The sequence below is a fragment of the Salvelinus namaycush genome, unplaced genomic scaffold, assembly GCF_016432855.1.
Source record: "Salvelinus namaycush isolate Seneca unplaced genomic scaffold, SaNama_1.0 Scaffold738, whole genome shotgun sequence".
NCBI lineage: Eukaryota > Metazoa > Chordata > Actinopteri > Salmoniformes > Salmonidae > Salvelinus > Salvelinus namaycush.
In genome coordinates, this window is record NW_024061462.1 from 88,425 (window position 1) to 114,164 (window position 25,740).

General features: G+C 42.9%; 3 protein-coding genes across 5 annotated transcripts; 2 read left to right on the plus strand and 1 right to left on the minus strand.

Annotated features, from left to right (window-relative positions):
* Positions 1–1,237: 1,237 nt before the first annotated feature.
* Positions 1,238–15,230, plus strand: LOC120042648 (X-linked retinitis pigmentosa GTPase regulator-like). 3 transcript variants are annotated; one of them, XM_038987470.1, is made up of 17 exons: positions 1,238–1,343; positions 2,514–2,639; positions 2,884–2,976; positions 3,415–3,477; positions 4,728–4,886; positions 5,080–5,229; positions 5,427–5,585; positions 5,889–6,044; positions 6,214–6,338; positions 8,180–8,377; positions 9,753–9,945; positions 10,185–10,297; positions 10,401–10,460; positions 13,877–14,038; positions 14,124–14,172; positions 14,304–14,428; positions 14,559–15,230. In XM_038987470.1, exons 1-17 carry the CDS (start codon positions 1,313–1,315, stop codon positions 14,793–14,795), a joined length of 2,199 nt encoding a protein of 732 aa, XP_038843398.1. In that variant the 5' UTR covers positions 1,238–1,312; the 3' UTR covers positions 14,796–15,230. The 3 variants fall into 3 exon arrangements, with proteins under 3 accessions (XP_038843398.1, XP_038843400.1, XP_038843399.1); XM_038987471.1 differs by lacking the exon at positions 1,238–1,343 and adding an exon at positions 1,511–1,635; XM_038987472.1 differs by lacking the exon at positions 3,415–3,477.
* A 186-nt stretch (positions 15,231–15,416) lies between these two features.
* LOC120042645 (dynein light chain Tctex-type 3-like) lies at positions 15,417–18,341 on the plus strand. Its single transcript, XM_038987466.1, has 5 exons — positions 15,417–15,559; positions 15,906–15,947; positions 16,271–16,394; positions 16,570–16,647; positions 17,109–18,341. Exons 1-5 carry the CDS (start codon positions 15,536–15,538, stop codon positions 17,183–17,185), a joined length of 345 nt encoding a protein of 114 aa, XP_038843394.1. The 5' UTR covers positions 15,417–15,535; the 3' UTR covers positions 17,186–18,341.
* A 60-nt stretch (positions 18,342–18,401) lies between these two features.
* On the minus strand, positions 18,402–25,176 carry LOC120042644 (cytochrome b-245 heavy chain-like). Its single transcript, XM_038987465.1, has 13 exons — positions 25,072–25,176; positions 24,883–24,975; positions 24,226–24,336; positions 24,037–24,121; positions 23,749–23,897; positions 22,408–22,589; positions 22,048–22,180; positions 21,866–21,958; positions 21,384–21,637; positions 20,819–20,981; positions 20,225–20,371; positions 19,620–19,744; positions 18,402–19,465 (listed from the first exon to the last, which is right to left on the minus strand). The coding sequence occupies exons 1-13, from the start codon at positions 25,114–25,116 to the stop codon at positions 19,348–19,350; spliced, it is 1,698 nt and encodes a 565-aa protein (XP_038843393.1). The 5' UTR covers positions 25,117–25,176; the 3' UTR covers positions 18,402–19,347.
* Positions 25,177–25,740: the final 564 nt, after the last annotated feature.

Genomic DNA, 25,740 nt, shown 5'->3' on the forward strand with positions numbered 1-25,740 from the left:
CATGCGCCGTCTGGTGGGGTTCACGGGTTACTGTGAAAACCCTGATCAATGATTATTATGGGGTGTATATAACAGGTGTTACAAAGTCAATTAATCATTTAATAAAATGTGTTGCATTTTATGTGAAAGTCGTTACAAAAACATTATAATACTGGTTTAAAGACAAACGCCTATTTATTGCACTTAATATTTTTTTTTAACTATTAGAGGTACAACTATTGGAAAGAAATTAATCCACAAATTAAGCCACAAGTATTTTGCTCAATGTAAATGCAAGACGGTTGGCTGCGGAGGAGGTATTGCCATTTGGAGAGTGACTAAAGTTCATGTGATCATCTGACAAGGTGTGAAAAGAGTTCACAGACTGGTAACAGAATTTACAGGCTGGTGTTCCATGTGAGGTGCTTGAGATTGCAATTTATCGTGAACCTGCAAGGGAAAGATCTTAGCAACCAAAGGGGGCATAGGCTCCACAAACATAGTCTAATAGGCCAGTTAACCTCGTCCAGGCTAACTGTGAAGTCGGGAGGACTTCGAGAGTTAGGTGTTATAGCCAGACTAAGGGAAACCTAGCCACAGAGTTAAAAACCATCTTTGACCATGGGTGTATCATTAGTTGATTCAGTTGATTGTCTGTTGCAAAACTGGTTTGAACGAAACGGGGAGGGGCCTAACTGAATTTGTCCAATAAAAACGATTGATTTTACGTTTGGAGTAAACGGTATCCGACTAATGAATACACTCCTGGCACTGACCGCACCAAAGATACCGGTAACTACCTAACCCTCCTATCTGTCGGCACGTTCCTCTGCCCAGGCGTTCCTTACGGCTGCCACATCTTACAACGCCTGGATAGGTATTTAACATATCAGCTACCACATCATAGTGTTATAGCAATCTGTTAGTCGATGACACAATCGATGACGTTGCACGCAACCATTCGTTGACTAAGGGAACGTAACGTATGGCTGCACAATATAAGTTGATCCCTGGGCTGGGTTTCAGTTTTAAAAATGCTTTCTTCCCTCTGCCCTGCCTCATTCCCCTTCAGATCTGAGACCACTGGATGAATGTAAGCAAAAGGTAAACATTATTTCTGCCATTTGCTTTCAACAGACGCCCCAGATGTACGAGGGGGACTGAACAAATGGCACAAGGGAGGGTGCGACTCGATTCAAAATGAGACGCAGCCTTGGTTGCTACTGGTGAAATTTTGTTTACATCCGGGTTGTTTCGGACGAAAACAACACACAACAAGCATAGAAGCAGCTAACCCTGTGTAGTGTAGTTGCTAAGCCGATTTGACACTACGATGGCAGGGGAGGCAGAAGACGAGATACCTGGTAAGATAGCGCGCTATATAGCTAACGTTAGCTAGTTAACATTATTCACCCGTTTGCAAACGTTTCGGAATGAACATGAAATATATCGCTTGCTAACGTTAGCTAGTGTGCTAGCTAACATAAACTATCACGCATGAGCAAAGTAGCCAGGCAAGATAACACTAGTGAAAATTAGCTAACAGCTGGCAACAAGGGACAGCCTCCATGTGCGCCGTTGTTTACGTCTGTCACGAAGAATAATGTCACAGGAAAAAGGGAAAAGTATCAGTATCTTTGATAATGTGGTTAACAGGTAGTAAGCTATCTAAATTAGCTTCTAGTGGTGTATTATTGTTTGGACTAGATGGGATACAGTTTATATCAGAGTGGACTTTTAGTAGCAGGTTATGAGAATTGGGTTAAAGGGCCAGTGCAGCCAACAACGTGATTTCCCAGTGTTTATATATATTTCCATACTTTGAGGTTGCAATAATACTGTGAAATTGTGGAAATTATGACAATGCCCTTTTAGCTGTTTGAAAAAGTACACCTGTAATGTCAGCCTGCTTTGGTGGGATGGAGTTTGGGGGTAAATTAGTTAAAAGACCAATAAGAAAGAGTTCCAAACCCCTGCCAATAACGGCTAGTTTTCAGTTTCCCCCTTCCCGTTCAGACCACACCGACAGTCCTAGTAACATTGTTTGAGAATTTGCTAGTATTTGCTAACTATTTTTGTTTATTTTTATTGAAAACAATCACATTAAGGTACATCATTGTCACCCAGAAATGATTTGATATTGAGATAAAAAATGGCTGTATTGGAACTTTTCGGGCTCCCGAGTGGTGCAGCGGCCATAACGCAATGCACGAGGCGTCACTACAGTCACTGGTTCAAATCCAGGCAGTATCACATCTGGCCGTGATTGGGAGTCCCATAGGGCAGCACACAATTAGGGCAGCCCATAGGGCAGCCCAGTGTCGTCCAGGTTTGGCTTGGGTAGGCGTTCATTGTAAATAAGAATTTGTAGTTAAATGATTTGCCAAGTTAGATAAATAAATAAAAAGTTGGGTTAGGGTTAGCTAAAATGCATCATTTGACATCAATTTTTATCCCATCTAGCCATGACTGTGTATTATTAGCCGGCTAGCTAGCTATTTGAGATGTGATCGATGTTGTTTATGTTCTAACAGAAACGGGGGCAGTCTTCACCTTTGGAAAAAGCAAATTTTCAGATAACGTCCCCAGTAAATTTTGGCTGAAAAATGATGTACCCCTGAAAATCGCCTGTGGGGATGAGCACACAGCATTGATAACAGGTCAGTGACTGATTACGTTTTCAAATTGATAGTAGTGATCAGAGCCATATGAATATAGGCCTGCAATTCTGAAGAACATGCAACATCTGAAATAAGATAAAAGAACTTGCTAACACACCCTATCACACATTTCAAATACATTTTTTATGCAAATGAAATCCTGCTCAACTGCAGCTGCTATTAGTATTAATGTCCCTGTTCCTGTAGCTTTCTCAAGTGGTTTTATTTATTTATTTTTCAACAGAGAATGGCAAGCTTTTCATGTTTGGCAGTAACAACTGGGGTCAGCTGGGTTTGGGATCAAAGACCATGGTGAACAAGCCCACTTGTGTGAAAGGTGGGTCTAAATTGCTCTCCCTTTGTTTTGGTTCAAAAGCAGTACTCTCTTGTATTGCTGTCATACACAGCTGCTTATCTCCCCTTGCGTGTACTAGACAAGAGGGTGTGGGGGACGACAACAGACAATATAGCCACTGAAATCAAATGTCCCATGATGTTTTTCCCCCACAAAATTAGTTGGATTTTCTGTGGCTTAAACTAAGTGTTGATGCTGTTGTTTTGTAAATTGTGAATGGGTATACTAGTAGCAGGAGACCAAGAGAGATTTTTCACTGCTGTAATCCCAATCTGGAGGGGTCTGTAATCTGGAATAATACATCTAATCTAATCTCCCGAGCAGGAGGGCAGCAGAGGAGAGAAAGAGAGGGTTGGCCTGCTATTGTGTCTGATTGCAATCTGAAAATGGGTGTCTTTCTCATTCTTGTCTTTCTCTAAGCTTTGAAGTCTGAAAAGGTGCGGCTTGCAGCCTGTGGAAGAAATCACACTATAGTTTACACTTGTAAGTACACAGTTATGACCACAGGTACAATATAAATGATGACATGTACCAAATTATGATCATATTACTAAGTGAAAGTTGACTGTGTCCTGCAAGGAGCTTTTACAGAGTTTCAGAAGAAAGTTCTTTGTTTCTGGCCATTTTGAGCCTGTAATCGAACCCACAAATGTTGCTGCTCCAGATACTCAACTAGTCTAAAGAAGGGCAGTTTTATTGCTTCTTTAATCAGAACAACAGTTTTCAGCTGTGCTAACATAATTGCAAAAGGGTTTTCTAATGATCAATTAGCCTTTTTAAAATGATAAAATTGGATTAACAAACAGAACGTGCCATTGGAACACAGGAGTGATGGTTGCTGATAATGGGCCTCTTTACACCTATGTAGATATTCCATAAAAAATAAGCAATTTCCAGCTACAATAGTCATTAACAATGTCTACACTGTATTTCTGATCAATTTGATGTTATTTTAATGGACAAAAAATTAGCTTTTCTTTCAAAAACAAGAACATTTCTAAGTGACCCCAAACTTTTGAATGGTAGTGTACATACATACATACATAACTTACATACAGTACCAGTCAAAAGTTTTGACACACCTACTCATTGCAACTGCACTTGAAGTAACTTCCAAAGTTCTTGATATTTTCCGTATTGACTGACTTTCATGTCTTAAAGTAATGATGGACTGTCGTTTCTCTTTGCTTATTTGAGCTGTTCTTGCCTTAATATGGACTTGGTCTTTTACAAAATAGGGCCATCTTCTGTATACCACCCATACCTTGTCACAAAACAACTGATTGGCTCAAATGCATTAAGAAGGACATAAATTCCACAAATTAACTTTTAACAAGGCACACCTGTTAATTGAAATGCATTCCGGGTGACTACCTGATGAAGCCGGTTGAGAGAATGCCAAGAGTGTGCAAAGCTGTCAAAGGCAAAGGGTGGCTACTTTGAAGAATAAAAAATAAAAAATCTTTAACACTTTTTTGGTTACTACATGATTCGATGTGTTATTTCATAGTTTTGATGTCTTCACTATTATTTTGCAATGTAGAAAATAGTAAAAATAAAGTAAAACCCTTGAATGCATAGGTGTTCTAAAACATTTGACCGTGTGTGTGTGTGGTGTATGTGATATATAAATAATAAACACAGGATAGTGAAGTTTTGCCTTTTAATGTTTTATATTATAATCCTTGTTGTAGTAGAACTGAGACTGATTCATGTATATGTCCTGTCCACAGCTCGGGGAAACGTGTACTCTACCGGTGGAAACAACGAAGGTCAGCTAGGTCTGGGAGACTGTGAGGAGAGGACAGCCTTCCAATTGGTGGACTTCTTCAGTTCACATGGACCAATCAAAATGCTTGCTGCCGGCTCCAACACCTCTGCTGCCCTCACGGGTAAGACTCTCCCGTTATAAGTCACAACCTCTGAGTTACAACTATGAGTATCTTCTGGTTCATATTGATGACTTACATTTTTACTTCATGGGCCAGAGTTGCACTAATTTACTTTCAACTGTCTATATTTCTGTTGCTCCTCCTCACCTTGTTTTTGCTGGAAATAATCACTGTGATGATGTCCTTGTTCTAGAGAGTGGGACGCTGTTCATGTGGGGTGACAACACTGAGGGTCAGATCGGCCTGGGGAAGGAGAGCAGTGCCCTGACCCCCCGGGAGGTCACTGTGGGTCGGCCAGTGGCCTGGGTGTCCTGTGGGTACTACCACTCTGCCTTCGTCACTGGTGAGAGGACAATGGCATAGCCTACTTCAGCACTGTCAGCGTGGCAGGTCACATGATTCCACAACTTTGTAGGAATAGGGAGTTACCCCATTGTGTATGAACATGTCATTTTTCTTGGGTTGGTAGAATAATGTCTAGATATAAAATAGGTAAATATGTTAATGCAATTAATCAACAGGGAATCTCTTTTGTCACAGTTGACGGGGGCCTGTACACATTTGGGGAGCGCGACAGCGGCAAACTGGGCCTGGCCATGGGTCAGCTGGATGGACACCGCGTGCCCCAGCTGGTGAAGGGCATCACAGACCAGGTGACCCAGGTGGCATGTGGAGGCTGGCACACTGTGGCTGTGACAGGTAGGCAGCTTGGTGTCAACCAGTGGACAGTTGACTCTCACAAGGCTGTGGCTTTCAGCATGTCCCATGAACAAGTTTACGTCCCACTTTGAAAGTGGCCATAAAATGCTCGTATTTATCCAAATAGTGAAGTTAGGTCGTGTAAAGTCTAAATGCACATTGTTGTAAGATTTTGTTGTACCTGTTTGTGGTTGTGTACTACTTTTATATGCGTAATGAAACTGTCTGGGGTTTTTCTCTATGGCACAAAGCATCAGGAGATAGTGGGTTAACCATGTAGCGCTGTGTTTGATTTGACTCTAGAGGACGACCTGTACACCTTTGGCCTGGGTCAGTTTGGTCAGCTGGGCCAGGGGACCTTCATCTTTGAGGCGAGGCTGCCCAGAGCGGTGGATCACTTCAGGAAGGGCCGAGTACGACAGGTGATGTGTGGGGAGAACCACACTGCTGTCATCACAGGTAAACAGGCCTAGCGGACACAATTTTCACACCAAAACAGTTATAATTCAGAAAAAAAATGTATACAACAGTGGTGCTAGCATTTTATGAATAACCTCCATTGCCATTTGCCATGATAACATTGCTTGCGTCTATTAAGTTGGCTGACATGTAGTTGTCATGGTTTCAGACAATGGTCTTCTCTATACCTTTGGGGACGGGAGACATGGGAAGCTGGGTCTGGGAGAGGAGAACTTCACCAATCAATTCAAGCCCACTCTCTGTCCACGTTTCCTCAAGTACAACGTCCAAGCGGTATGTACAGTTGAAGTCGGAAGTTTACATACACCTTAGCCAAATACATTTAAACTTAGTTTTTCACAATTCCTGACATTTAATCCGAGTAAAAATTCCCTGTCTTAGGTCAGTTAGGATCACCACTTTATTTTAAGAATGTGAAATGTCAGAATAATAGAGTGATTTATTTCAGCTGTTATTTCTTTCATCCAGTGGGTCAGAAGTTTACATACACTCAATTAGTATTTGGTATCATTGCCTTTAAATTGTTTAACTTGGGCCAAATGTTTCGGGTAGCCTTCCACAAGCTTTCCACAATAAGTTGGGTGAATTTTGGCACATTCCTCCTGACAGAGCTGGTGTAACTGAGTCAGGTTTGTAGGCCTCTTTGCTTCCACACGCTTTTTCAGTTCTGCCCACAAATTTTCTATAGGATTGAGGTCAGGGCTTTGTGATGGCCACTCCAATACCTTGACTTTGTTGTCCTTAAGCCATTTTGCCACAACTTTGGAAGTATGCTTGGGGTCATTGTCCATTTGGAAGACCCATTTGTGACCAAGCTTTAACTTCCTGACTGATGTCTTGAGATGTTGCTTCAATATATCTACATAATTTTCCTACCTCATGATGCCATCTATTTTGTGAATTGCACCAGTCCCTCCTGCAGCAAAGCACCCCCACAACATGATGCTGCCACTCCCGTGCTTCACGGTTGAGATGTTGTTCTTCGGCTTGCAAGCCTCCCCCTTTTTCCTCCAAACATAACGATGGTGATTATGGCCAAACAGTTCTATTTTTGTTTCATCAGACCAGAGGACATTTCTCCAAAAAGTACGATCTTTGTCCCCATGTGCAGTTGCAAACCGTAGTCTGGCTTTTTTATGGTGGTTTTGGAACAGTGGTTTCTTCCTTGCGGAGCCGCTTTTCAGGTTATGTCGATATAGGACTCGTTCTACTGTGGATACTTTTGTACCTGTTTCCTCCAGCATCTTCACAAGGTCCTTTGCTGTTGTTCTGGGATTGATTTGCACTTTTCACACCAAAGTACGTTAATCTCTAGGAGACAGAACGTGTCTCCTTCCTGAGTGATATGACGGCTACGTGGTCCCATGGTGTTTATACTTGCGTACTATTGTGTGTACCGATGAACGTGGTACCTTCAGGCATTTGGAAATTGCTCCCAAGGATGAACCAGACTTGTGGAGGTCTACAATGTTTTTTCTGAGGTCTTGGCTGATTTCTTTTGATTTTCTCATGATGTCAAGCAAAGAGGCACTGAGTTTGAAGGTAGGCCTTGAAATACATCCACAGGTACACCTCCAAATGACACACATGACGTCAATTAGCCTATCAGAAGCTTCTAAAGCCATGACATAATTTTCAGCTTTTTTCCAAGCTGTTTAAAGACAGTCAACTTAGTGTTTGTAAACTTCTGACCCACTGGAATTGTGATACAGTGAATTATAAGTCAAATAATCTGTCTGTAAACAATTGTTGGAAAAATGACTTGTGTCATGCACAAAGTAGATGTCCTAAACGACTTGCCAAAACTATAGTTTGTTAACAAGAAATTTGTGGAGTGGTTGAAAAACTAGTTTTAATGACTCCAACCTAAGTGTATGTAAACTTCCGACTTCAACTGTACCTCATGTTTTCAACTGATTGCTGAATTATAATTTGAGAATTTCACTTTGACATCATAGCATGGCTGATGCCAAATTTAAAGTTCTGCACATTTATCTCAAGTTTAGTTTTTTTCCTGAAAGCATAAAAAAGTGACGATAGTTGGACATCCAGTCTTCTCATATAATTTTGTCTAGTGCAAGATTCAGGTCAATTACATTTAGTCTTTGTTCCAGGTGACATGCGGAGGTTGCCACATGCTGGTTCTAGCCAAGCCCAGAGACAAGAGCTGTCAGGAAGTAACTCTGGAGGAGAATGATGTCACAGAGGACTACCTGGAGAAGTCCTACACAGAGCTCTTAGTGGACACCATCACCCCCACCCCTGCTACCCTGAACAGTAGCCTCTCTGCCCGAGTCAGGAGGAGAGAGAGGGTGTGTACTGGGTACTGGCCTGGGGGTCAACACATGTAAAAGTGGGAGTGTTGGGAGTTTCAACATCCAGTCCCTGAACCACCACATGTCCCTGGGATGTTGCGGTCTAGTTCCTCAGATAGTTGTCTGAAACTATTGAGTCAGTGTTTGTTTTAATGTTAGCGGCCTGGTTCTCTAAGGAGATCCCTAACTAGACATCCTCCACCTTTTAGCACTGTCAACAAGGAGCCTAATCATGAGCCTAACAGGTAGTGGAGATGAATAACAACATGGAGCCTAATCATGAGCCTAACAGGTAGTGAATATAAGTAACAACATGGAGCCTAATCATGAGCCTAACAGGTAGTGAATATAAGTAACACCATGGAGCCTAATCATGAGCCTAACAGGTAGTGAATATAAGTAACAACATGGAGCCTAATCATGAGCCTAACAGGTAGTGAATATAAGTAACAACATGGAGCCTAATCATGAGCCTAACAGGTAGTGAATATAAGTAACAACATGGAGCCTAATCATGAGCCTAACAGGTAGTGAATATAAGTAACAACATGGAGCCTAATTATGGGCCTAACAGGTAGTGAATATAAGTAACAACATGGAGCCTAATCATGAGCCTAACAGGTAGTGAATATAAGTAACAACATGGAGCCTAATCATGAGCCTAACAGGTAGTGAATATAAGTAACAACATGAAGCCTAATCATGAGCCTAACAGGTAGTGAATATAAGTAACAACATGGAGCCTAATCATGAGCCTAACAGGTAGTGAATATAAGTAACAACATGGAGCCTAATTATGGGCCTAACAGGTAGTGAATATAAGTAACAACATGGAGCCTAATTATGGGCCTAACAGGTAGTGAATATAAGTAACAACATGGAGCCTAATTATGGGCCTAACAGGTAGTGAATATAAGTAACAACATGGAGCCTAATTATGGGCCTAACAGGTAGTGAATATAAGTAACAACATGGAGCCTAATTATGGGCCTAACAGGTAGTGAATATAAGTAACAACATGGAGCCTAATTATGGGCCTAACAGGTAGTGAATATAAGTAACAACATGGAGCCTAATTATGGGCCTAACAGGTAGTGAATATAAGTAACAACATGGAGCCTAATTATGGGCCTAACAGGTAGTGAATATAAGTAACAACATGGAGCCTAATCATGAGCCTAACAGGTAGTGAATATAAGTAACAACATGGAGCCTAATTATGGGCCTAACAGGTAGTGAATATAAGTAACAACATGGAGCCTAATTATGGGCCTAACAGGTAGTGAATATAAGTAACAACATGGAGCCTAATTATGGGCCTAACAGGTAGGTAAGCAAACACAGCTAACTAACCCTGTGTTCTGTGTTTTAGGAGCGTTCCCCGGAGCAGTTTGGGCTCATGTTCCGGACCCTGCCCCCCCTGATGTCCGGACACCTCAATACCTCTGCACCCCTGCCCGTGTCCAGCCAGACCATCCCCTCCAGCCTGCCCCCCAAGGAGCAAACCAACAGAAAGGTGCACAACGGCATTCACCAACACAGGAGCACTGAGTCTAACAAGAAGGGTATCTACACTGAACTACATTGCATTACATTACATTGCAGGCATATCTGTTTTGAATGTTAAACTATTTAGAAAACACGCATATTCCTTGGTGAAGCATTGCATTTTCAACAGCTAGCATGGTCCCTTTTTCATTAACTCATCACAATGCAACTGTTCACATTTCTCCTAACTTTTCTTGAGCCTATATATTCCTTTTTAAGAAGTCAAAAGATTCTTGTGATATTTTGTTGATGGCAGAAAAGAGGTCAGCTGACAAGGGAAGAGATGAGGGAGACAGCAGCGCTGTGGAGAACATGATGGACAACGAGAGTGTTAAAGATCTGGGAGACACCACGGACTTCCTCAACATGGTGAGTCACCAACTCTGACCCAATTCTGTCCTGTACATTCTGTGGCGCTTTCATACAGAAGTTATCACAAAAGTTCTGAACAAAAATCTCTTCTTTGTGGCAGACTCATGTGATGAAAATGGACCCCAGTGACAAGACGTTGACGTTGTCCCCTGTACAGAAGGTAAGACACACACACAGCATAACTGTCAACTAAGGATTTTTCTTATTATGAACAAGCAGCTTCTGCGCACCGACCAGCAAGCTCCTTGCAAAATTACTCAGCACTATCAATATGTCTCCCTGAACAAGGGACAGTCTGACTGAGGAACTCAGGGCATACACTTTAATTTACGTCACGCTAGCCATTCTGCTTCCCTGTATCATTTACAGTGACTACCATCTGTCTGTGTTTTTCTTTCAGCGTTGAGCTCTATTGAGTTCTTCACTCTGTTTTCTCTGCATGTTTACTATTTTCCTCTAACTCTTTCATATTTTCTTCATCCTCTGCTTCCTGGCGCTGGTGATAGAGGAAGGGTAAGCTTGTGAAAGGGCATGGTAAGGCTGGGGAACAGCCAGAACTCTGTACCCATAGGAGGGTGGATCCCACCCCGCGGGGGGCACTGCCCACAGAGCTGCTGAGGAGCTCCAGTGACAGGTCTCTGGTGGTAGAGAAGAGACCGCGCCACAGGGCTGCCCAGGGCAAAGGCAGTGGCAAGGAGAACCTCGTTGTGGCTCTGGAGGCGATAAAGCCTGCCGAGCCGAAGGCTGGCCCTGCCGAGCCGAAGGCTGGCCCTGCCAAGCCCTCCAGCATAGAGGACATTAGCAAGGCCAAGTCCAAACCCTGTCCGTCCGCACAGAAAAAACAACTGTTAGCAGTTGAGAGAAAAGTGAGAGAGAGATTTGTCGTGGATTCTAAGGCAATCCAAATAAAGGGCGCAGCCAAAGGTCAAAGTGCAGAGGTCAAAAAGACTCTCTTAGAGGTCAACCCTATATCTACAAAGGTGAAAAGTCAACATGTAGCTGTTAGGAGGACACCAAATAGAAAGAGTGGCAGACATTCACAAGGCCTTAAGCTAACTGATGCACTGCCTGTGGACAAGACAACTGAACCAGACCTGGTGTCTGAAGTGCCACAAAAAACGACGAATGAAAACTCAGAAAGAGAAAAGAGCAAACCAAAGACTGAACCACCTGAACGGACACCGCTGCGCAGCTTACTGACCGGAGTGTCCTCTCTGGGGTCAGGTGTGGGGCTAGTGGCAGCCAGACAGTTTGGTTCTCCCTCAGACAGTGAGTCAGTCCGGAGTCAGAGCAGGGCCCAGAGGTTCAGCAGACAGAGTGCTGAGGACGCCCAGTCTTCCTGGAGCCATTCGTCTGCATCCATGGCCTCCGAACCAGGAGGCAAGAGAACAGCAGTCCGCATCAACATCATCCCCGCCCCGGGGAGCTCTGATCAGGGGGTGGAGGAGGAGCAATGCAGGTCCTACTCTGGTCCCCCAGACAACAGAGGACAGGAGGAGAGGAGAGGGGAGGAGAGTGGAGACGAGACAGGGAGCAGCGGCGATCAGACACCGGCCAAGCAGGATAGTGAGGGTGAGGAGGAAGAGAGTGAGGGAGGGGTTGGAACGAGGAGGGCAGAAAGTGGGGGTGGAAAAGAAGTGGCCAAGAGCCGTGATGAGGTGACAGATGAGGAAAACAGTGAGGATGATGACACAGTGAAGGTAGAGGAGGAGGATGGAGGGATCTCTGAATTAGAGGAGGAGAGCGAGGGAGGAGATGAGCAATGTGAGACTGAAACAGATCAGGGAGCAGAAAGTGAGTTAGAGGATGCAGAGAAAGAGGAGAGTGGACTGGAGGAAGAGGAGGAGGGTGACGGGACGAGTAGCCCAGTGGGAGGAGAGGGAGAGAGTGTGGGAGAGGAGGAGGAAGAAGAAGGGGAGGGAGAGAGCAAGGAGGAGGAAGAGAGTGGGGATGTATCGCATAGTGACACTGAGAGCAAGAGTAAGGAATCCAATTATGAAGAGGAGGATGAAGAAGAAGATGGAGAGAAAGAGGAAGAAGAGGATGAGAGTGTAGGATCTGTAGAGGAGGAAGATGGGAATGAGGCAGACAGTGGTACAGAGGCAGGAGAGGAAGAGAGCAGTACTGCAGAGGAGAGGGAAGAAGAGGATAAGAGTGAAGAGGAGGAGGCTGAAGAAGAAGAAGCCGGAGAGGAGGAGGAGAGTGAAGATGAGGAAGAAGCTGGAGAGGAGGAGAGTGAAGATGATGAGAAAGAAGAAGAAAAACCTGGAGAGGAGAGTGAAGATGAGGAAGAAGCTGGAGAGGAGGAGGAGAGTGAAGATGAGGAAGAAGAAGATCCTGGAGAGGAGGAGGAGAGTGAAGATGAGGAAGAAGAAGATCCTGGAGAGGAGGAGGAGAGTGAAGATGAGGAAGAAGAAGATCCTGGAGAGGAGGAGGAGAGTGAAGATGAGGAAGAAGAAGATCCTGGAGAGGAGGAGGAGAGTGAAGATGAGGAAGAAGAAGATCCTGGAGAGGAGGAGGAGAGTGAAGGTGAGGAAGAAGAAGGAAAAGAGGAGGAGAAAGAAGAAAATGAAGCCAGAGAGGAGGAGGAGGAGAGTAAACATGAGGAGGAAGAAGAGGTGGTTGACAAAAGAAAAGGTAAAAAAGACCAGGAGAGTCATCAGAATGCTGCGTCCAGAGGTAACGGGTCCAAACAGAGGTCAGGGAAAGGGGAAGAGTTCTGGGACAATGTTTTACCTCAGTACCTCAATCTCAAATGATAGCCCTATCTGTTCTGTTCCAAACCAGTGCTCTGTCAACTTCTCTCAGGAACACTCTTAATTGAGCATTTTAATGCCTCCTACTGTTTTTATTCACGACTTCCATTTTGTTTTACTTTATATCAACTGCCTTTACTGTCTCACTGTTTTTATTCACGACTTCCATTTTGTTTTACTTTATCAACTGAATGTCCACAGCCTTGTCTTTCAATTTCCTTGTATAGTCCTTTACCATTTTACATGGCAGTTAAGATTTGATGCTAAAATGCTTTTTTTTAATCCCCTTTTCAACTTTGTTCTTCTGTAAAGACAATTTACTAATAGTAGCTACTATTTTCCAGGCATGCCCTCCAATGATTTTGTACAACTTTTTCTTTATCATGATTTGTTTGATATAATGAATATTACAGAATAGTTTGATATATGTTTAAATAAATATTTGTTGTTCTAAAACGATCAAAATCAGTGTCAAGAACTAGTCCCATCACGTATGATATCATATAATTTGTGTTGAACACATTCTCTACACATGAATACATAGTGCTGTTTGCATTAAACTGTTCCAGTGGCAGGTGGGATCCCTTTTCTTCCTTTATCCCTGTCTGTAATCCCTTAGCTCCCTGTTGTGACTCCACTATCCATATCCAATGTGAAGCACCCACCTCTAGTCTTCCTCAAGTCTGTTTAGTGCTGACTCTCCCTCGTGTGTGTGCGCCAGAGTGCAGTTTCTCCCCTGTGACTAAGTTGTATCTGTTACATAACTTACTATCGCTTGTTTTAACCAGTCTGCCCCACTCACTCTCATCCCTTTTTGCAGGATTTAAGAGCTGAAGAGGGGGAAGGACATAAGGATGATGAAGAAGATGAGGAAGAGGAAGAGGAGGAGGAGAACAACAAAGCAGAGGAGAAAGAGAAATCTGAGGACATGGAGGGACAATCATTACAGGGTCAGAGCCAGTCCACAGCAGAACCCCTCCAGGTACGCTACCCTACAGATGACCATAATCTACAGATCTAGGACCTTTATGTTTGTTAACTTCTAAAACAGAATTCCCTCTTTCTAGGGACCAGAGGGTGTGAAAGAAGAAACTCTCCCAGATGGTGTGCAGAAAGGTGAGCATAAGAGATTTTCTGAAATGTCTGACAAACAGGTGAACTTTGTCTTGAACTATTTATGTGGTTAATGCTTTACTGTTTCTGTGCTAACAGTGGATGGATTATCATGAAGTGTCTGTTGTGTATAGTTGCAGAGGACTCAGGTCAGCCCAGTCCTGTGGCTCCGACAGAGGAGAGCTCTGCATCCAGCACTCAGCTGCAGAATCGAACAACAGAAGAGAAACCCAAGAAGCAACCAAGGACCAACAGAAAGGTATTACAGAAAGTCATTGGAACAAAGAGGCATAAGCTAAACAACAGAAAACCACTTCATAAAGCTCTGTGATCGTCAGTGATTGAGTAGGTCAGATCTCACTGTGTTCTCTCCTCTCTACTGCCCTCAGCTGTTGCTGTTCAAACGCCTGTCCTCCTCCAAAGCCAAGCAGACAGAGGACAGTGCTGAAGCCCCAGCAGAGGTAACCGGCATGGGGGAGCTGCCTGCCAGTGCCAAGAGTCCCTCTGCAGGGCTGGAGAACAGAGATCCATCAGAGACCAGCGCTAGTGGTGCCCAGCCCCCTCTGAGAGCACCCTCGGACCCTGGTGGTAGAGGTGCCCGCTCTACCACCTGCACCCTGCTGTGACGCCACTCACTGGGTGTTGGAGAACTGGACTGGCAGCGCCAACAACCAATAAACCCTTGAAGAGGATGCACATTGACTGTACACAACAAACAACCACTCCACTTTGAACACTAGCGAACTTCTCACAAAGTGACCTATTTATTGACATTCAGTTCCCAAACTTCCCATATGCGAAAGTGTATTATAAATGTGTATACTTGTATTTAACGTGCACAAAAATGTCTTTAATTAACCACAGTGTGTTTTGATCGTGTTTTTATAATGTAGTCGTGTGTTATAAACTGTGAGGATATACTATTTATTGCTGACTGAAATTATCCCAAATGCACAATTGCACTTTAAATGTAACCTTATTGTGTGTTTTTCAGGGAAATATGACATTTGTGTGTGTTCTGATATTTTATTTTCATCGTCTCATAAACCGTTTGAACTTGGTTCTGGTGTGACAATCATCTCATGATTTGGTTACTAGTAAAACAACTTTATGTAAAAGCTTTGATCATTTTTCACCTTAATGCAACGAGATTGCTGGAATGCGCCGTCCTCTTTTATCCTGTGTTATTTTAAGGCTCGCTCGCTAGGTGGCAGTGTTCACAGAACCGCAGTTCATTTCTTGGGGCTGTGACCTGCTTTCCTCCACTCGTTAACCACCTGTGACGGCAAACAGGAAATCTCAAACATTTATCAAGCAGATTTTCACTGGAAAAGCAGCTATTTCTATCAATTTTAAGAAGGCGAGAATGGAGGAATTTTCTGGTGAAGAGGTACTGAATATGCTACCAACTATTTCTTTGCTATACTCCTGAGTATTAAATCCAAAATGTAGATAGCTAGCTAACTGGCTGGCACAACAACGCCTGTTAGCTAGCTTAGCCGAGTTATCTTCTTAGTTAGCCAAATAGCCATACAATTACAGTGGTAAAGACAACTAGCTAGCTATTGTTTAAAGTTTAAACTACCTAGACATAACCGCTGCGTTACAGCATTTACCTAACTACCTTGATATTACTGCATTTCAGTTTTAGTCCTAGAGTTTTGGCCGTTCTAACTGCAGTGAAAGGTGTGATGAGTTGAAGAAATGCCAGTACAAGTCTGACTCATTGTTTCTAGGGCTCTTTCAACTCTGAAGAGGCCAGTAACTCCGTGAAAGAGGTAACAACTATCTATTGATTCAGCATCAATACGTTTGAATAACCAAATGGGAATATGGATATTTAAGATGGATTTTGAAATATAGATTTAGCTAGCTATTACTTAGTGTAAATTGACAGTGAGGTATCATGTGAAACAGTATCCAGCCTCGCAGTCTGTCTGTCCCCTGATTACTCAAGACAAACACTCATATCCCCAGTATAGACGTGACTCTGAATACAGCACTGTTCACATCAGGTCCCATGCTCCCCACATGCCTAAAGGGGCCAGCCTTCTCAGATGTGTTTGTGTGTGTGTCCGTGTCCAAACTGTCTGTCTTGCAGTGTATTCAGAGTATCATTGGAGAAGAGAGCTACAGACAGGACACTGTGAACCAGTGGACAGCCAAGATTGTGGAGCAAGCCCTCACCTTGCTGGTCAAACAGACTAAGTCATACAAGTACATTGGTATGGCTGCCTTCATCTCCTATTGAACACAGACGTGTTAATTTTACTGTAAATCCAGTATGCAAACTTATTGTATGGTGCCAATGGTGAAAAACATGTGACAAAACACAATTGCTTACTGATATTTTGTTAACGATGATCATAATTTGACCCCTGCCTGTTCCTCTCTATACAGTTAGTTGTGCTGTCATGCAGAAGAGTGGTGCTGGTCTCCACACAGCTAACTCCTGCTACTGGGACACTGTTACCGATGGTAAGATAACATCCACCACTGCTCAGTTCAAAGGGTTTCCTAGCTACAAATTCTTACACCAGATAATGATATTTAACCAAAGATTGTTGGTATCTATTACTGGGAGTTACAGGTTAAGTACTGTTTGGTTGCACAGAGAATTTTCGACCAACCTTAACTTGGCGATACTTCGTTCATGATTCAGCCAAATGTGTATATTATAACATGTCCAGTGGCAGGTGGTGTTTAATTTAGAAAATGCGCCGTTATTTAAAAAAATTACTCCATGAAGTAATCGTCAATGTGAATGCCGCCATCTTGTCTATTTGAAATCTTCTTTCATTCAACAAAACAGGTGTCATTGTGACATGCGGTACTTTGGGGTGGAACCACATGTCTCTTCACTAAACCAGCCCTCCCCAGCTGCCTAGGAAACACTGCTTATCAAACTGACTCATGCACTGTCTGTTCCTTTCTCTCAGGGAGCTGCACAGTGAAATGGGAGAACCGCACCATGTACTGTGTGGTCAGTGTGTTTGCTGTGGCCTTAACCCCCTAGACCAGGACCAAACCTGATACTGCTTATAGAAGGTGCAATGCTTCACCCATCCTGCAGGGGAGGTATTCAGTAATCATTAGCTCACTGTACATTCTATGCTGAATGGGACAAGCAGCGAGACGGCTATAGATGTGGTAAAGGGGTCAATGGAACTCGACCAAAACAATGGAAATGCATGTAGGAAAGATCCCGACTCTCCTAATTGCCCTCACACAAACAATAACCTTATTTTTCTGATTTGACAAGACATGTTCATGCCATCAAGAGTCACGTTTTTAATGTCACATGCACAAGTACAGTGACATGTCTTTCTTGCAAACTCAAAACCCAACAGTGCAGTGATCAAAAACAATGTAATACTAGAAGAAGAAAAACCAACTGACGACCACCACGGACTTCTGTATGCTAGCTATGCTACCAGCTTATAGGAATGAGAGTTAGCATTTAGCAGTCACTTCTTCTAAACCTGAAAAGGGACTACTTCTAAATGTTATGCAGTGAAAACAGCCAAGTATATCCAAATCGAACTTTAGTAACCACATTGTTGGCCCGTTACAATACATCAATCATGACGGATTTGACTAATATATACTTTGTTGGATCAGATTTGTTGAATGTGTGCCAATCCTGCGTCCTTCTATCCCCACGGTCTGCGTTCCATTGACCTATTTACTGCATCTATTGAAGTGCTCTGGATGGGCTGAAATGCTGTCTACCCTGAAGAGACTTTATTCATTGACTTTAAATGCATCAGTTGAAATCTTCCTATTATGACAGCTTGGCTTCAAAGCTGCTACCATACGATACCAATGTTCCAACTATAATGTTGGCTTTACTTATAATGAATAAATCATTATTTTGGAGGGTGCTTCTATTTGTCCTGATGTCCCACTTGATATAGGGTGAGGAAAAGCAGTGTGTTTATTATGTACATTATTTTACACCACAGATCAGATGAACTTGCTTTAGGAAATGCTATGTAAACAGATCACAGGATATTGTATACAGACACGATTTCAAGTTGCAATCATTGTTTAAACAAATGAAGAATAAACAAGTTTCCATAGAAATAATAATATTCCTGTAATTTTGTGGGGTGGAAGATGTCATCGATAGACTGTAGGACCCATAGCTGAATGTCATTAAACGTTCAAATTAACCCTTTTTATGGTGTCTGTGTATAACTGTTATATCAAGCAGCACAAATACAACACCGTGCAGATCCATAGGTATTTAACAACACTAGCCAAGCGGCAATACAATACTTTATGCAGTCTAGTTGATCAGCCACAAGCTGCAAGACTTTTCCTCACCAGCATTTTAGGTTTATTTGACTCTGACCTCAGTAAAAGAGAAGCTGAACTCCCACACGTACACACATAGGACTGACATGTCTCAGTGTGCTCACTGGTCGCTGAAATGTATCACTCACTTGGCCAGCCTAAAGAAACTCAGCTGCTATTGAGTCCAGCAGGAGAAGCTGCAGCTGGGATAACTAGAATATCACATCCCAAACAGCTTTTTGTTGCTGCTCATTTTCATTTTAGACAAACTTTTGCTGTACCTACACACTGAAGAAAGCTGCAAAGGCAAAATGTCTGGTAGGTTATCCCTGGTGCAGTGAAAAGAAAATATTTTTTCAAATGCAGCAAGCTTTATGCATACTATTTTGCTTACACAAACTTGTAAATACAACACCAGAAACAGCAGGAAGTGGAACTAGAGAGTTTTGACACTAGAGTTTCCGTGTTTGCATGTTGTATTGCAGAACAAGAATAACGTTCTAGCCTCTGTGGTAAATGCGGGGAGGTTTGGTCATTTCTTCACAGATTTGTGCAAGAAACCAATTGTGAAATGTCACAGGGGTGTAGAAGGTCGTGATCATTAGAACAGTGAAGTTTACTTCCATTTTTGGTGCTATGATCTGATAAACTGTTGTGTGAGATAAGGGCACTTAAGTTTAAAAAAAAATGTGATTCACCCAAAGAATCCATATTAAAAACCATTGATTGTTTATGTTGGGGATAACAGAACAGTTTAGGAATGTGAAACAGCTTACAAGACAGAGGATACTCTGGGTCTGAGCAATATTGAAAGCTAACTTTGATAAAGTAGGAATATTGCTATTGCCTCATTGGTGCTCTTGGAGGGGTGTTGGGGTCTCAGAAGTTTTCCTTGTTGAAGATGAACTTGACACCAGCCTCAGAATGAGACCGGCACTGCTTCTCCAAGACGTCAGCCAGCTGGGTGGGACCGCACAGGAACACTCCTACTTTTTTCCTGGACACACACACATTAATTACGAATAGTCCACAAGTTGTGAACTATACATGTAACACATTTTACAATTTGAGTACATCTAACTCGTGTCTCTCTGGAATATGCCATTTCTGTTGGCTGTAATTTGGATTAGAAGAGGCTGAAAGGCACTCACTCTGGATGCTTTGTCCCAATAGCAGTAAACTCATTGTCCCAGTTAGGTTTCCCATACAGAGTCTTCTGCTTCAGCCCTGTGATAGGGTCATTCTCTGCCTCATGGTGAACTCTGAAGTGAGCAGCCTTTTGTAAAAAATAATCACTTTTTGAGATTCATTTTGTGATTATGCGTTGTCCCACTCTCATCTATGGGCAATAGTTATTCAGTTTGAGACAACGCACATTTTTTAGCTTTCATCCTTGTACATACAACATAAATATGTGTGTGTTAGTGCTGTGTATCTGTACATTGGTGTGTCTTTTGAGTTGAAGAAAATGTTAGTTCTCATCAGTATTACTCTGAAAAGCAGGGGCACAACTTTCACTGGGAACGGGGGGAGGACCACATTCTGAAATTGCATTTTTGTCCCACACAGTTTTATCATTGGAATGTGATACAAAATGTGGCGACGGTGTGCTTTAGGACCATGCGGACATCTCCATGCGGTCGGGTAGGCTGTTTGGAGTGTTTTGTCCGACTGGATATGCATATATTTTTTAATGATGTCCCCCCCACTTCTAAAACCAAAGTTGCGCCCCTGCTGAAAAGTGTGGTGTGCTGACCTCGGTCTCTTTCCAGCGGGTCAGGTAGATGTTGTAGCTGAGGAAGTCCACCATGCCTTTCTCTGTCATCTGTCCCTCCAGAGACTGCAGCAGGTCAGCAAACCACTCAAACGCCTGGGTCTCAGGACACAGCCAATAGAAGTAGATCTGGCATAGAGGAGATGGAAGAAAGATTGTCCGTTTCACATATTGGACAAAACAAAGCTCTGACGAAGGCCTTGAGGCCGCAACGTGAAGCTTAATAAAGAGCAGTGTGCGGGTTTCTTCTTTTTCCTCATCTTATTCAACTGTTACCGTGCACCAGCAACAAAGATAGCTCAGATGTGTGAGTGCTCTTTTGAATTTTGAATCACATATTGGACATATAACAAGGAGTGAAGAGCAGACTAAAGGAACGATGTAAACGTTGAAAATAAATGAACATTGCACTCATAGCAGTGAGATTTTCTCTCACTTGATGAATTGAAATAGAAAAGCAAATCACAATGCAATGAAGAACATTTCAGCTGAAACATTGGTGGAATGAAATGGGGAAGTACCCTACACTGCAATTTAGAAAGACAATAAACCAGACAGACAGAGCCCCTCTCTCACCTTCTTGGTAAAGACGTTCTGGTTCTCCTGGATGTGTTTGTACCACACTGACTTGAGGACGGAGGCGAAGGGGGTGACCCCAATGCCAGCACCCACCAGCATGACCACTTCATAGCCGAACACGTCCTCACTGGCAGTACCAAACGGGCCATCTATCGCCATTCTGCATACAAGGAGAGAGTTACAGTCATATAACAGTTTAATAGTCTTCTAATTACATTTATATGGTAAAAACATGAAATAATCTAATATACTGGATACTTTCTGGTTAAACAATTACACAATGTTGCCATTACTGAAATGTACTACTCCTGAAAACCACATTTCCTCTCTTATGGCACTTCCCCTCACCGTTATTTCACAGTAAAAAGAAAACACTACTACCCCATCTTCACATTCTAAATGACAGCCCACTAACGACACTATGATGTCAAGTAGCAACATTAAGCGCAGAAATAGCAGTATAAAAACCGAATTAACATTCAACCTAATGGATATTTAACCGAAGATTAGTTAAGGGGACGGGGTCGTACAAAATGTTTGCTCTCTGCATTCAAGCACGTACTTGGGCAGTTTCCATGCCTCCTGGGTCTCGTTCTTGTCCCCTCCGCAGGCCTCGTACAGGCCCTGGGTCCAGTCGCCCACGATACGGATGTGGACGCTGAAGTGATCCTCCTCGGGGGCGGAGGTGAGGGTGAAGGGATGCCACTCCAGCTGGGAGACGCAGGGACACTGCATAAAGACGTACTGGCCGACCTCCATCCTGAAGCCCTTCCTCTTCATCTGGAGCTCCAGGGTCTTGGACGGGTGCATCACCACCTGGAGAGGAGGAGGATGGGAGAAAAACAAGATGGAGGCCAAAAGAGACAACTAACTGTTGGATGAGTAGACGTGAACTGCATAGTGCATGATTCTGGTTATTGGCCAGGGCTGCCTTCTAACAAGGACGACTGTCTCAATCACGCTGGCTTTGAATTTAAAAGAAATTGGCCGTTAGAGAAATTGCCTGTTGGGAATGTACAAGCTGGCTTGATGAACAGTACTGACCTTGGTGATGACCACCTTCTGTTGGGAGCGGTAGAATCGGACCAGTCTCTCACACACATACAAGATCATAGGCCCCACCACCCACTTCCATGTCTGAAGAGGAAACCGACAGAGAAAATGTTATTTACATAAAAGAAGCAGCACACTTAAGTCATGTAAAAAACCAAACTGTCATAGCTCACCATAGGAGGGTTCCCAGCAAACTCTGGCTTAGGGCAGAAGGTCCCGTTCTTTCCCCATGACTCAAACTGATCTGCACACTGCGATGGCTTGTTCTCCAGGAGACTTGTAGCGGTCTGCCCTCTGACAATTCGCCTGTGGCAAACCGTATTAGAAAGATTTAAACATAAAACGGTAGGGCTTTACCTGCAGGTATAATGCTTTTATTACTTGTTATAAGCATGTATGAACCCCTTTAATATCTTAAAATGAGGCTAATAATATGTTATGTCTCTGTAGGAAATGTCCAACTGACTCAAAAGGGGTATTATGGAGAAACAATGAATGTGCACACATTTTTGTGAGAGTTTTAACTGACTCACCCGAAGCCGTGGAAGACGAGTCCGATGAAGAAGATGATGAAGAGGTGATGGGTGTACCAGAAAACCTCGAAGTATGACCTGCGGATGACCTCCATGGATGATGTAATGATGAGGATGAGGGCCAAGGTGATGACCACGCCCGTTAACCCCGCGATGGTAGTGAACATCACTATGGTTGGGTTCTGACCCAATCAGAGAAGGGGGATTTCAGAGTAATGCAGTCATGTTGTTGCCTCGGAGGGAGTGTGGAGGCTGTGTTTGGGACTATCTGCTCAACCTATTTAGGGAAGTCGGTAATGTTCAGAAATGCTTCCTTCTGACTCAGTATAATGAACTTGCTTTAATATTACAAGAAGTGGGACATTTGCTGACCATTTTACGATCTGTTTTAGTCATATATTATATGTTCAGAGGAGGCAGCCGATGAGTAATGAAGGAGTCATAGTGTGTTATGGGCTGAGGAACATAGAAATACATTATAATTCTATTCATTCTATTTCTATGCTGGGGGATTCCTCTCTGTCATAATCTGCTATCAAGTGTCAACATTCTGTCCTTGGTCAGAACTGACCTCTTGACATAGCTACATTAAATACAGAATACTCTGTAACACTTTATGCATTCCTAAAGCCTTTGTAACACTACATAAGACATTAGAACGTGTCCTAGGCAGTTATAAACATAATGAACACAGTGTCCTAGGCAGTTATAAACATAATGAACACAGTGTCCTAGGCAGTTATAAACATAATGAACACAGTGTCCTAGCAGTTATAAACATAATGAACACAGTGTCCTAGGCAGTTATAAACATAATGAACACAGTGTCCTAGGCAGTTATAAACATAATGACACAGTGTCCTAGGCAGTTATAAACATAATGAACACAGTGTCCTAGGCAGTTATAAACATAATGAACACAGTGTCCTAGGCAGTTATAAACATAATGAACACAGTGTCCTAGGCAGTTATAAACATAATGAACACAGTGTCCTAGGCAGTTATAAACATAATGAACACAGTGTCCTAGCAGTTATAAACATAATGAACACAGTGTCCTAGGCAGTTATAAACATAATGAACACAGTGTCCTAGCAGTTATAAACATAATGAACACAGTGTCCTAGCAGTTATAAACATAATGAACACAGTGTCCTAGGCAGTTATAAACATAATGAACACAGTGTCCTAGGTAGTCATAGACATAATGAACACAGTGTCCTAGGCAGTTATAAACATAATGAACACAGTGTCCTAGCAGTTATAAACATAATGACACAGTGTCCTAGGTAGTCATAGACATAATGAACAATGAAAATCTGTAGCTAATAGAATACTCACGGTCTGGTCAGTCCTGATGGGGTTTAGGTAGGAGGCATTGTCTCCGTTGCCAATCTGGGACAGCACAAAGGGCAGAGAGCTGCTGTTCCTGTACAGCTGGGCTCCCATGAACCACTCAAAGTTAAACAGGTGGGCGATGATGTGGACCGCTAGGCAAGGACAAAGGCAAAGTAAAGATTACAATCTGTACAGAGACATCTGTTTGATGAACAATGAAGATGAACAATGAAGACGAATGAAGACGATCAAAGGCAAATGTAAAGCAAACTAAGTGAGTGAGTAGGGTACCTGTGTGAAATGCTATCATGTAAGCCACCAGCTTGTGAAAGGTGATGTTTCTGTCCAGTTGTCGAGCAGCTGTGCGACTGCAACACTGAACGTGTAGGAAACGTTTGAAAAAATGTGATACAGCTATTATTTATAGATAACTACCCATACACATTTGAATTAAATAGGGTCAGGGTGTGTCTGTGTTACCTGAATGGAGCCGCGGAGGAAGGACAGAAGGTTCCGGCAGACTGGCAGCAGAATAAGCATACAGTTAAAGTTGAGGCAGGCTGCAGGAGCCCTGGCCCAGGAGAGGGCATCCTGAGGAGAGTGATAGTAGGGTTAGATAGAGAGGGGGAGAGGGAGATTTAAACTTCTGGTTACTGGTTTCAATTGAAAGCGGCCCTCAGGGACTGAGCAGGAGTGAGAGGGACGTAGAGTAGAGTGCAGACTCAGTTTCACTTCTGGTCATTGCTACTTTTAGTTCAGCCACCTGGGCTTCCTGTGAGGAACATGTAGTCAGTTGTGCACACAGCTGTAACCACAGAGTAAAGATCTCACATCAACTTGTGACTCCTGTTTTGTTTCAATCTCTGTCAGACATAATATGGACGACACATATTCAATATGAATGACCTACTAACTGTACAATATACATGTATAAAAATAAAATAAGAATAAAGGTCTACGTGCTAAATATGTAATACAGCCAGTTAACAGTTGGCCTGAGGCCAGCACTCCAGGTTTGGTTCTGGGTTGCCAAGATGTCTAATACACTAAGAGCAGAGTATGAAATCTTAAACTGACCTCCATTTCTTAAATCATTTCTTAAATAGAAAATCTAAGGACTTTGGTTCTCAAACTTACCCCAAGAAGGACCCGTGTGTAGAACCATCTCTCAGTAAGGAAGTTCATGTAGAACTGGACAAACAGGTAAGCGTTGATTCCCAGCCATACCAGCTAAGACAGACCCAATTCACCTGGTTAGATCAGTAGGACATTACACCCCAAAACAGAAATGTAGAGTAATTATAGAATTTAATTTGACAGACTTACAATGACAAAGACCGAAAGTCCCTCGTTGGCAGCAAAGTTGCCCATGTGAAATGATGATTGAGTGTATGTGTGTGTGTGTGTGTGAGAGAGAGAGAGTGAGAGTGAAAAGTGGAAGGGGGACAGTGATGTGCTGAGTTATATAGACTACTGCACTAGAGACCAGGACATGTGGTTTCCACCACTACCCCTGTGAGTGAGGGTGCATCTCAATAGTCTAACACTGCTTCCTCTTTTCTTCTCAACTTCCTCATCTGCACTGATCAAAGGTGAAAGCAACATGGTGATTACCTTTATCAGGTATTTGCTTTAACCTGTCCAACTCTATCCAATGACATATGTGCAGACCCACTGGGCACAGACGTCAATTCAACATCTATTCCACGTTGGTTCATTGAGATTACGTGGAAACAGCGTTGATTCAACCAGTGTGTGCCTAGTAGGGATGAAGGAAAGGAGGAAAGGAAGCCACTTCAGTATGAGATGCACCCATACTGCATGCTATTTCATTAGGGAAGTACATGTAGCAACCTCTTTTGTCATCCCAAAGTATTGCACCATGACAGTCTTTTATTTCTGTATTTGACCATCGGCTGGCCCACTTTCTCTTCCAAAAGGAAGTCATCTCTCCATGGCGACACAGTGACTTTAATGCAGCAGAAGTGAAGGATT